Consider the following 12,875-nt stretch of genomic DNA (forward strand, 5'->3'; position numbering starts at 1 on the left):
GGCCTGTATGTGATGTCAGAGCCACAGGAATGTGGTTAACTCTTTAAGTGCCCTCTGACATGGCTGAGCAAGCCACTCAGTTCAAGGGCAAACAGGAATGGCCAACAAATACTGGCATTGCCAGTCATGCCCACTAGCTTGTGACAGCATTAAAAAAAAATTTGGTTTGAGACAGTTAGAGATGTGGAAATGAGTTACTTTTCAGGGATTTAGGTAGAATTTGACCCCAACGTTTTTGTCCTCAAAAGGTCAAATTGGTTGTCACCCAGTCACAAAAATACATAATCTTAGCAAATAGTTGAGATTTTTGGGATTCCTAGAAATAGAGTATGCACAGCTTGCCAGCACATGAACTCATTACTGCTCTGTCGAACCCAATTTTATTAAATATGCCTCCATCTAAAACTTTTCCATTCCCTAAATTTTCCCCAAAATTTTCCCAAAAGAGAGCTGACAGGAATTTTTTACCGTCGGTTTCAGATGTGTTTACAGCAAACTGGAATAGAACTGCTGACCCTTTTCTTTTTGTTCCTGTGGTCAAGCATTTCATTTTTGGGTGATAACTTCTAGAAGGCCTCTCTGCAGCAGCAGAACCCACATAAGAATCAAAGTACCCCAACAGTCGAAAGCTGAGGTCCACGAGCCCAACTGACAGCTGGAACGATGTCAACTCCCCCGGTACAAATTCTAAAATGGTTGTACTTACTAACAAAGGTCTCCTGTTCAAACTCACTCATTATGCTGCCAGTCCACTGCTGGGGTGAGCTAGTCCGGGAAGCATCTGCTTGCAAAATACTGTCCCTCCTTATTACATTGTTCAGTCGTGGCGTTGGAGGCTGCTCATGTTCAGCAATGCCTCGATGCTGGGTTTCCTGAAACTGTGGGTCATGCTTCGCAGGTTTTTCATCCTGACAAGGTGATTTTAGTGACATTGCCCTTTGACTTTGAAGTCTGTGATCACAGAGGAAAGTAATGATTGAAAGTAAACTGCTTTTCAGAAGCCCTGTTGCATCCTCAGCTTGTTCTGAGTGAACTGAGGTGACTGCAACAATCAAGGGCCATAACTCCTCATTATTCTTCATAAAAAAGATTCAGGGGTCTTGAGAAAGTTGTCAATAGTGAACAAGATTCACAAACTGCCAAATTAACAGCACCAACACCAGTTCTTTCAGGGGCTATTAGGATCCCCTCTCACTGCCTGATAGCACACAACTTAAATCATACAAAGGACAGTGCAACATATCATAGAATCCCTACAGTGTGGAAGCAGGCTATTCAGCCCATCAAGTCCACAAAATCCACCCCTTTTCCCACCCCATTCCTATAACTCTGCATTTCCCATGGCAAATCCACCTAGCCTGCACATCCCTGGACTCTACAGGCAATTTAGCATGGCCAATTTACCCATTGTACACATCCTTAGACTGTGGGAGGAAACCCACCCAGACATTGTGGAAATGTGCAAACTCCACACAACCGCCTGAGGGAGGAAATCGAACCCGGTCACTGATACTGTGAGGCAGCAATGCTAACCACTGAGCCACCGTGCTGTAATGCAGTGAACACACTTAAAGAATGTACCAGGAAAAGCCTGCAACCACTGGGTGGCACAGTGGCTCAGTGGCTAGCCTCACAGCACCAAGGGCCTGAGTTCAATTCTACCCCCAGGTGACTGTCTGTGTGGAGTTTGCACATTCTCCCCGTGTCCGTGTGGTTTCCTCCAGGTGCTCCGGTTTCCTCCCACAGTCCAAAGATGTGCAGGTTGGGTGCATCAACCATGCTAAACTGCCCATAGTGTCCAGGGATGTGTAGCTTAGTGGGGGCGGGTCTGGGTGGGATGCTCCAAGGGTCGGTGTGGACTTGTTGGGCTGAATAGCCTGTTTCCACACTGTGGGGATTCTATGATCAGTTAAGTACATGGAATTGTAGTCGACGTTAATATGTTGCGCTTTGCCAAAATTATGGTTTCATCATGAATGCACTCAAAGTACTTCTGAGAACCATGAGTTATATCCAAACCCAGTCATAACAATTTCTTGGCTTGATGGGTAGCTTTCTGGCCATTAATTGGCCACTCCAGAGGGAAATCACATTGAGCAACTGTGTTCCACATGGTGTGGACCCCTGATTTCTGACCCACATTTGAGCCTGACAGACAGATTCACACCTTCCTGAGGAAAATCTTGCCCACTGTCTCTCTTTTGCTTTCCTGCTGCCTACATATATTTGACTGAGTATTTCCAGTACATTTCATTGAAGTTTCTGATTTTTACCATCTGCACCATTTCATCCTTTAGAAACGCTATAAAGTCTGCCTGCATTCTTAAATAACCTGATGTGTGTTTCATATCTACATTCTGATATTTACCAAAAGGTTCCTTTCCTTGATGAGATGCCGGAAGACTGGAGGTTGGCTAATGTGATGCCACTAATTAATAAACGTGGTAAGGAAAAGCCAGGGAACTATGGACCGGTGAGTCTGACTATGGTGGTGGGCATGTTGTTGGAAGGAATCCTGAAAGACAGGATTTACATGTACTTGAATAGGCAAGGACTGGTTAGGGATAGTCAACATAGCTTTGTGCAGGAAAAATTGTAACTCACTAACTTGAGTAGTAGTAACAAAGAGGATTAAATTGGTCAGAGTGGTGGACGTGATTTACATGGACTTCAGTAAGGCGAGGTTCTTCATGGTGGACTGGTTAGCTAGGTTAAAATACAGGGAGAACTAGCTATTTTGATACAGAACTGGCTCAAAAGGTAAAAGGCAGAGGGTGGTGGCGGAGGGTTGTTTTTCAGACTGGAGGCCTGTGTCCAGCGGTGTGCCACAAAGATCGGTGCTGGGTCCACTGCTTTTTCTCATTTATATAAGTAATTTGGATGTGATCACAGGAGGTATGGTTAGTGAGTTTGCAAATGACACTAAAATTGGAGGTGTAGTGGACAGCAAAGCAGGTTACCTCACAGTACAATCGGATCTTGATCAGATGGGCCAATGGGCTGAGGAGTGGCCGATGGAGTTTAATTTAGATAAGTGTGAGATGTTGCATTTTGGAAAGGCAAATGAGGGCAGGACTTTTGCATTTAATGGTAAGGTCCTGGGTAGTGTTGCTGAACAAAGAGACCTTAGAGTGTTGGTTCATAGTTCCTTGAAAGTGGAGTCGCAGGTAGACAGGATAGTGAAGGTGGTGTTTGGTATGCTTGCCTTCATTGGTCAGTGCATTGAGTACAGGAGTTGGGAGGTCATGTTGTAGAGGACATTGGTTTGGCCACTTTTGGAATACTGCACGCAAATCTTTTCTCCCTGCTATAGGAAGCATGTTATGAAACATGAAAGGATTCAGAAAAGATTTATAAGGACATTGCTAGGGTTGGAGAGTTTGAGGTATAGGGAGAGACTGAATAGACTGGGGCTATTTTCCCTGGAGCTTTGGATGCTAAGGGGTGACCTTATAGAGGTTTATAAAATCATGAGGGGTGTGGGTAGGGTGAATAGACAAGGTTTTTTCCTGGGGGGGATTTCCAAAAGTACAGGGCAAAGATTTAAGGTGAGAGGGGAAAGATTTAACAGGGACCTAAGCGGCAACTTTTTCACACAGAGGGCGGTGCGAATATGGAATGAGCTGCCAGAGGAGGTGATGGAGGCTGGTACAATTACAACATTTAAAAGGCAACTGAATGGGTATATGAATAGGAAGGGTTTAGACAGAAATGGGCCAAACGCTGGCAAATGGGACTAGATTAATTTAGAATACCTGGTTGGCATGGATGAGTTGGACAGAAAGGTCTGTTTCCAAGCTGTATATCTTTTTGAATAGTTTTATTTTTGTGGTGAGAATAGAATTGGTGGATCACAAGATAAACATTGGTTTACTTCAAAGCAGTGGTTAGAGGAAAATGTTGCTTTCACCATCCAGGGACCCCCAAAGTGTATACCTATGGTATTGGCAATGAATGCTGGTGGATGCAGTTTGATCAAGCTGGGTGTGTGGTCCTGGATGGTTTGAATGTTTTTAGAGTCACACTAATCCAGGGAAGCAGAGAGTATTTTATCACGCTCTTAACTTTTGCCTTGTAAAAAGGTTGGGAATAATCTGATACAAGCTATCACTTCCTGGAGATAGTATGGAGTCGGTGGTTAGGAAATGGACTTTATGATGGGTCTGGGGTTGGCAGGTGACTGAAAATAATGGCTTCAGTCTTTCGAGCCATAGAATTTCTACAATGTGGAAAGTGGCCTATTGGCCCATCACGTCTGCACCGACCCTCTGAAGAGCATCCCACCCAAACCCAGCCATCCACTTTATCCCCATGTCACTGCATTTACCATGGATAATCAACTTAATCTGTACATCTTTGGAATGTGGGAGGAAACTGCAGCACCTGACGGAAACCCACGCATTCTCAGGAAGAATGTGAAAACATCACACAGACAGATAGTCCCAAGGATGGAATCAAACCTGGACCCCTGGTGGTATGAGGCAGAAATGCTCACCTCTTCTCAAAATTTACTATTGATTCTAGACATTGTACACATTGTGAAATATATAACTGCATAAATATGGGTTAAAGATGAAACACTCTGAATAAACTGACACCCACACACAAAATGACAGAAAATCCACTTTGTTAATCTACATCATTACATTGCATTCAGTGAGGAATTGATATTGTACCTGTTCTGAGTGGGTTGGTGTTCTGGAGTCTGAATTGCTGGTGTAAGCCTGCTGCTTTCGGAGCCCACAAACCCACTGTCAGTCTCTGGAGAAACAATGCGTTCCTGGAAAAGCATAACAGCCCCTTCAATATTGCTGGCTCTGCAAAGGCTTTTGATTTACCTACAAGGTTGTGAACATTTCCAAAACAAAAGAAGCTACCCCAGAGATTTATTTGGAGTGACAAAAAGGGAGAATCCAGGAAGACTTTACTGCAGTCAATTGCACCTTGGCATAGCGTGTCTTTCACTGATTGTGAAAAATAAGGGCAGGAGCTCCTCCTTCCATAGGAGCATTCTTTCATTCAGTTTCAGTCACACTCAAGCTTGGGGCTGTTGCCACCATCATGCAACAGTGAAACACCACCATCTAAGGTCTTTCTGCCAAAGTTAAACAGGTATTACACCCTTCAGTTATCACACAAATGTATGTAAATGTTGTCTTGTATAAGTAATAAATGCCTTTTGTTTGCTGGTTGGATAGTGTCAAACTCCAATGTTTGGTTTGTTTCTTCATATGCTACTGTGCAGAACTGAAATGCTTCAGTGACTATATATGTACATAAAGGTATTTTTATGAATAAAGCATATTTTTGAAACAAAGCAGAGGTGGTTTTGAAAAAAAAACATGTTCAGCAATTCCTAGAAAGCATTTTTTTTTAAATTGAAAAATTCTAACTTACACAATTCCACTCTTCACACAATGTCAATAAAACAGCACTTCTTACTTGCTACAAAATGAAAATTACACACATGATATCTGAGACAAATTTTGGTAACAGACAAACTCTAACAGTATAGACAGTCACATTGTGATATTCCATCAGCTCTTCAAAACCTTTCTTTATACCTCATTTCGATGACTGCACTTTTAGTTACACTGCGGCACCCCCACTATCTCCTTCATGGTTTGACAACCACTTTATTCTAATGATGCTTCTGTAGAAGCCTTCAGAGGTTTTCTGACATTTAAAGGTGTTATAGGAAAATAAATGTTTGTTATCCAGGATCACTTACATAAAACCAGTTGCACTTTGAAATCAGCTCTGTCTCACATCTAACACTAACTCTGTTTCTCACAAAACCAGCAGTTGCTGGAGAAACGCAGCAGGTCGAGCAGTTAACTGTGGAGATAAGGCAGAGTGAATGTTTTGGGTCCAGCGACCCTTCTTTAAATAAAAACCAAAAGAACTGCGGATGTTGTAAATCAGGAGCAAAAACAAAGTTGCCGGAGAAGCTCAGCAGGTCTGGCAGCGCCTGTGAAGGAGAAAACAGAGCTAACCTTTCAGGTTCGGTGGGCTTTCCTCAGAACTGGACTGTACCATTCTGCGGAAAGGTCAGCAGACCCTAAAAGTTAACTCTGTTTTTAACTGCACAGATGCTGCCAGACGTGCTGAACTTTTCCAGCAACTTTGTTTCTGACCTTTCCTTAAAACTGATTCTACCTCAGAAAAGGTTGGCACACAGGCTGAAAATGGGGGAGGGCTACATAGTCAAATGATAGGTGGAGACAGAGCGCAGATGGAGAGAATAGCAGTTGGGCAAAGGAATGGGTAATGACCAGCCTGAGGAAAATCAGTATCTGCTAATGGGGACCATTAGTGGCTGACAATGGGTTGGCTGTGCTCATAGCCCTGGTGTGTAGGGGTTGGGGGAAGGACATGGAAGAAGGTGCTCAGGCCCTAAAATTATTGAACTTGATTACGAGTCCTGAAGCCCGAAGGGTTCCACGTGGAAAGTGAGGTGCTGTTCATCTAGCTTGTGCTGAGCTTTGCTAAAACACTGCAGCAAGCCCAAGACAGAGATGTTGGCCAGGGAACATGGTGTGTTTTGAAATGGCAGGCAACTGGAAGCACAGGGCCATTTTTATGAGCAGAACGTAGCATAAGTGATTGCCGAGCCTGCACTTTGTCTCCCCAGTGTAGAGGAGACTACACTGAGCAGCAAATACAGTAGACAAGAATGAGTGAACAGCGAGTAAATCACTGCTTCACCTGGAAGGTGTGTTTAGGGCCTTGGATAGTGAGGAAGGAGGAAGTGAATGGTGGGTGTAACACCGTCAGCAGTTGGAGGGGACCACGGTGTCCCGGACAGAACGATCCTTGCACGAGCCTGACAAGGGAGGGGAGGGGATTGTATTTCCAGTGGTGGTATCCTGCTGGAGGTGGTGGAAATGGCAGCTAATGATCCTCTGGATGTGGATGCTGGTGGGATGGTAGATGAGGACACGGGGGACCCTATCACTGTTGTGGGAGGGAAGAGAGGGGGTGAGGGCGGATGTGTGAGAGCTCTGTCAATGAGGGTGCCGGGAAATCTTTGGTTAAGGAAGAAGGTGAACTGTCGGAGGCCTCTTTGACAAAGTTGGCATCATCAGAACAGATGTAAATGAGACAGAGAAACTGGGAGAACTGAATAAAGTCTTTACAGGTAGCAGGATGTGAGGATATATAGTTTGGTAACTGTGGGAGTTGGTGGGTTTATAGTGGATATACAAATAGAAACAATGATGTCCAGGAACAATGTCCATCATGGTCACTAATCTGATGTCATTTAGTGATCTTCCGAGTACCTCAAATCTCACAGATTCCCAACCCTGCATAGCCTGCTTCTACCTTCCTCCCAATATCCACAAACTGGACTGCCTGGCAAGACCCATTGTTTCTGCCTGCTCCTACCCCACAGAACTCATCTCTTCTTACCCCGACTTGGTGTTTTCTCCCCTGGTCCAGTCCCTGCCCACACACATCTGTGATTCCTCTGTTTTACATGAGTATCAGAATTTCAAGTTTGTGGGCTCCAGCCACCTCCTCTTCACCATTGACACGGAATTCCTATAGAGGTCCATCCCCCACCAGCATGGTTGCAAGGTTCTCCTCTTCTTCCTGAAAGAAAGGCCTGAACCATCCCATCCACCACCACCCTCTTCCGCCTGGCCAAGTTCATCCTCACCCTCAACACTTGCGTCTCACTTTCTTCAAGTCAGAGGGGTTACCATGGGTACCCACATAAGCCCCAGTTATGCCTGTGTCTTAGTGGGTTCGTGGAACATCCCTTGTTGTAGTCGAATTCCAGCCCCCACTTCTTCCAGTATATCGATGAAATCATCGATAATGCTTCCCTTTCTCATCCAGTATCATCCTGAGGGGGTCTCTGTATAGATCAATGGGCTTGATGTGTAAAACTTCATCTTTGAAAATATCCAAGCTTTGAAATCTGTGACTGGTGTCTGAAATTAACTCTCATTTATCGCTTTCCAACCCAGATGCATGCTGGTCCGAACCTATTATGAAAAAGAACTGTGTCACCTGTAAATATTGCTGCTATCGCATACCAATCATGCAATTGCGATGAACCAGCTTAAAATAATTGCACTGGGGAAACAGAGAGAGAGAGAAGTCGTTGTTGTTCCCTCACTTTCACACCTTTAGTCAGCTCTATTGCTGCAGCAGGGAATAATTTGTCAGTAAAAATTAATACTGATGACATACAATGGGATAGGAGGGTTGAGGCAGCGGTCCTGCAGCACCTCTACTGCCATCTGGTGTAGCTTTCTGAAATTACAGGAGCTCCTAGCAGATGGGAAACTGCTGGCAACTGGGAATCGCTGAAGCAATCAATGTTAAGATGCGAAATGAAAAGAAGTGTCCAATTAAGCACTTCCATTTTGGAGTTCTCTGCTCTGCAACACAATATTATTCACACAACTTTGAATATGTCTCAGGCAGCAATGACTTCCGATACAGAAATCCTCTTGGAAATAATCCATTGCGCTATTTAAATTGTCTTGGTTTTGAATCATAGCGTTGGTTCATTGATAGAATTGGTAGAAGGTTACCAATGCATAAGAATTTCTAAGAGAACTTTAAGCATTTTCATATTTTCAGTTCTCTGGTACCTAGCTTTCTAAATATTGGACTGTATAAAAAACACTTCATCATTGAATTAATAACAGGAGATGGTTAAAGATGAGATAATGGGAACTGCAGATGCTGGAGAATTCCAAGATAATAAAATGTGAGGCTGGAAGAACACAGCAGGCCAAGCAGCATCTCAGGAGCACAAAAGCTGACGTTTTGGGCCTAGACCCTTCATCAGAGAGGGGGATGGGGAGAGGGAACTGGAATAAATAGGGACAGAGGGGGAGGCGGACCAAAGATGGAGAGAAAAGAAGATAGGTGGAGAGAGTATAGGTGGGGAGGTAGGGAGGGGATAGGTCAGTCCAGGGAAGACGGACAGGTCAAGGAGGTGGGATGAGGTTAGTAGGTAGATGGGGGTGCGGCTTGGGGTGGGAGGAAGGGATGGGTGAAAGGAAGAACCGGTTAGGGAGGCAGAGACAGGTTGGACTGGTTTTGGGATGCAGTGGGTGGAGGGGAAGAGCTGGGCTGGTTGTGTGGTGCAGTGGGGGGAGGGGACAAACTGGGCTGGTTTAGGGATGCTGTAGGGGAAGGGGAGATTTTGAAACTGGTGAAGTCCACATTGATACCATTAGGCTGCAGGGTTCCCAGGCGGAATATGAGTTGCTGTTCCTGCAACCTTCGGGTGGCATCATTGTGGCAGTGCAGGAGGCCCATGATGGACATGTCATCTAGAGAATGGGAGGGGGAGTGGAAATGGTTTGCGACTGGGAGGTGCAGTTGTTTGTTGCAAACTGAGCGGAGGTGTTCTGCAAAGCGGTCCCCAAGCCTCCGCTTGGTTTCCCCAATGTAGAGGAAGCCGCACCGGGTACAGTGGATGCAGTATACCACATTGGCAGATGTGCAGGTGAACCTCTGCTTAATGTGGAATGTCATCTTGGGGCCTGGGATAGGGGTGTGGGAGGAGGTGTGGGGGCAAGTGTAGCATTTCCTGCGGTTGCAGGGGAAGGTGCCGGGTGTGGTGGGGTTGGAGGGCAGTGTGGAGCGAACAAGGGAGTCACGGAGAGAGTGGTCTCTCCGGAAAGCAGACAGGGGAGGGGATGGAAAAATGTCTTGGGTGGTGGGGTCGGATTGTAAATGGCGGAAGTGTCGGAGAATAATGCGTTGTATCCGGAGGTTGGTAGGGTGGTGTGTGAGAACGTGGGGGATCCTCTTAGGGCGGTTGTGGCGGGGGCGGGGTGTGAGGGATGTGTTGCGGGAAATACGGGAGACGCGGTCAAGGGCGTTCTTGATCACTGTGGGGGGAAAGTTGCGGTCCTTAAAGAACTTGGACATCTGGGATGTGCGGGAGTGGAATGTCTTATCGTGGGAGCAGATGCGGCGGAGGCGGAGGAATTGGGAATATGGGATGGAATTTTTGCAGGAGGGTGGGTGGGAGGAGGTGTATTCTAGGTAGCTGTGGGAGTCGGTGGGCTTGAAATGGACATCAGTTACAAGCTGGTTGCCTGAGATGGAGACTGAGAGGTCCAGGAAAGTGAGGGATGTGCTGGAGATGGCCCAGGTGAACTGAAGGTTGGGGTGGAAGGTGTTGGTGAAGTGGATGAACTGTTCGAGCTCCTCTGGGGAGCAAGAGGCGGCGCCGATACAGTCATCAATGTACCGGAGGAAGAGGTGGGGTTTGGGGCCTGTGTAGGTGCGGAAGAGGGACTGTTCCACGTAACCTACAAAGAGGCAGGCATAGCTGGGGCCCATGCGGGTGCCCATGGCCACCCCCTTAGTCTGTAGGAAGTGGGAGGAGTCAAAAGAGAAGTTGTTGAGGGTGAGGACGAGTTCAGCTAGGCGCATGAGAGTGTCGGTGGAGGGTGACTGGTCGGGCCTGCGGGACAGGAAGAAGCGGAGGGCCTTGAGGCCATCTGCATGCGGAATGCAGGTGTATAGGGACTGGACGTCCATGGTGAATATGAGGTGTTGGGGGCCAGGGAATTGGAAGTCCTGGAGGAGGTGGAGGGCGTGGGTGGTGTCACGGACGTAGGTGGGGAGTTCCTGGGCCAAAGGGGAGAAAATGGAGTCCAGATAGGTGGAGATGAGTTCAGTGGGGCAGGAGCAGGCTGAGACGATGGGTCGACCAGGGCAGGCAGGTTTGTGGATTTTGGGAAGGAGATAGAAACGGGCCGTGCGGGGTTGGAGAACAATGAGGTTGGAGGCTGTGGGTGGGAGGTCCCTTGAGGTGATGAGGTCGTGAATGGTGTTGGAGATGATGGTTTGGTGCTCGGGTGTTGGGTCATGATCGAGGGGGCGGAAGGAGGTGGTGTCGGAGAGTTGGCGTCTGGCCTCGGCGATGTAGAGGTCAGTGCACCATACTACCACTGCGCCACTCTTGTCTGCGGGTTTGATGGTGAGGTTGGGGTTGGAGCGGAGGGAGCGGAGGGCTGCCCGTTCTGCGGGGGAGAGGTTGGAGTGGGTGAGAGGGGTGGAGAGGTTGAGGCGGTTAATGTATCGACGGCAGTTGGAGATGAAGAGGTCGAGGGAGGGTAGGAGGCCTGGGGGTGGTGTCCAGGAGGAGGACTTGTGTTGGAAGCGGGTGAAGGGGTCAGTGGAAGGAGGGTTAGGTTCCCGGTTGAAGAAGTAGGCATGGAGGCGAAGACAGCGGAAAATCTGATGAAGGGTCTAGGCCCGAAACGTCAGATTTTGTGCTCCTGAGATGCTGCTTGGCCTGCTGTGTTCATCCAGCCTCACATTTTATTATCTTGGAATTCTCCAGCATCTGCAGTTCCCATTATCTCTGATCCTATTAATTCTAAACATCATCATTACTTCTGTACTCAAATCCTCTTGTATTAAAGGTTAACATCCCCTTCCCCTCCTAACAGCTTGCTGTATATTCATGATTGCCTTCAGTGACTAATTAATAAAGGTACCTATGATCCTTTGTACATCGTTACCGGCTCCAATCTGTTACCATTTAAGAAATGCCCTGCACATCTTTTTCTCTGAAATGGATAATCTCATGTTTTTTTCACTTTATTTTCCACTTGCCATGTTCTTGGTCATTCATTAAGTCTGTCCAAATCTTCCTGAAGCTGCTTTACAGCTTCTTCACAATGTACATTCCCACTAAGCTGCGTATCATCCACAAATCTGGAAATTTGCATTTGATCCCCAACTCCAAATTGTTGACAAACATTGTGAACAATGGAGCCAAATATTGATCCTTGTGGCTCCTCATGATTTGCAGCCTACCAACGCGAGACTCATTTATTGTTTTTCTGTCTGTTACAGCAATAATCTATGCCAATGCATTGCCTCTTATCCTATGTGTTTTAATCTTTTTTAACCAGCCACCTGTGGAAGACATTATCAAAAGCCTTTTTAAAACCTAAGTACACCATGTCCACCAGCTCTCCTATACCAATTTTGTCAGTAACATCTTCAAAACATGTCTGTTTTTCCCATCTTTTACAACAGACCCTAGCATTTTCCCTTTGACTGAAGTAGAGCTAGCTCTATTTTCTCTCTCAGTACATTATACAATGGAGTGGAATGACATTTGCTACCTTTTGATCTGTACGAATCATTGCAGTATCTACACAATGTTGGAAGATAATCACCAATGCATCAAATTTCCCAAAAGGTACCTCCTTGAACATTCAGGAATGAAGACCACCAGGTATTGGGAAATTATCAACTTTCAGCCCCAATAATTTCTCTAGCACAATCTTCTTTCTTTAATATCTCATTCTTCCTTGCCAGTTGGATCTCTACTTTTGTTATATTTTTGGTATGTTCTCAGTGAAAACAGACACGAAGTAATCATTTAGCCTCATTGCCATTTCTCTATTTCCCATTAAAAGTGCTGCTGACTCGGCCTTTAAATGGAACCACATTCATTTTAGCTAAATGTTTCCTTTTACATGCCTTCAAAGGCTTTTACAGTCCTTTTTTTAATCTTTTGCTAGGTTTCTTTTTTAATCTTTTGCTGGCATTCATGTTCTAATCTCCTTTTCCTTAACAGCTTCTTGGTCTGCTTTGTTGTATTCTACAAACCTTCCGATCCTCAGAATTACAGCTATTTCTAGTAACCTTACAGACTTTTTCTTTTAATCTTTTGCAATCGCGAACTTACTTTGTTAGCCACATTTAACTGACCGTTTTTGAGTTTTGGCAACTTGAGGGAATGGTCTGTTCCCATAAGTCAAGCAATGGGTCTTTAATGTCTGTCCATTGCCTATGTTCAGTTGTGCCTTTTAATGTATTTTTCAAGTCCACCTCAATCATTTTGTGTCTCACGCCTTCATAATTTTCCTTAT

At 45.7% G+C, this 12,875-nt stretch overlaps 1 protein-coding gene across 5 annotated transcripts in view; it reads right to left on the reverse strand.

Annotated features, from left to right (window-relative positions):
- akna (AT-hook transcription factor) overlaps positions 1–12,875 on the reverse strand; it is a 152,439-nt gene that overhangs the window by 29,885 nt on the left and 109,679 nt on the right. For all 5 annotated transcript variants that reach the window (XM_048558752.2, XM_059638127.1, XM_059638125.1 and 2 more), the window contains 2 exons: positions 4,677–4,780; positions 707–951 (listed from right to left, as the gene is read on the reverse strand). In XM_048558752.2, coding sequence (XP_048414709.1) covers positions 707–951; positions 4,677–4,780 — 349 coding nt within the window. The remainder of the gene's footprint in view (positions 1–706; positions 952–4,676; positions 4,781–12,875) is intronic.

Source organism: Stegostoma tigrinum, chromosome 29, assembly GCF_030684315.1.
Source record: "Stegostoma tigrinum isolate sSteTig4 chromosome 29, sSteTig4.hap1, whole genome shotgun sequence".
NCBI lineage: Eukaryota > Metazoa > Chordata > Chondrichthyes > Orectolobiformes > Stegostomatidae > Stegostoma > Stegostoma tigrinum.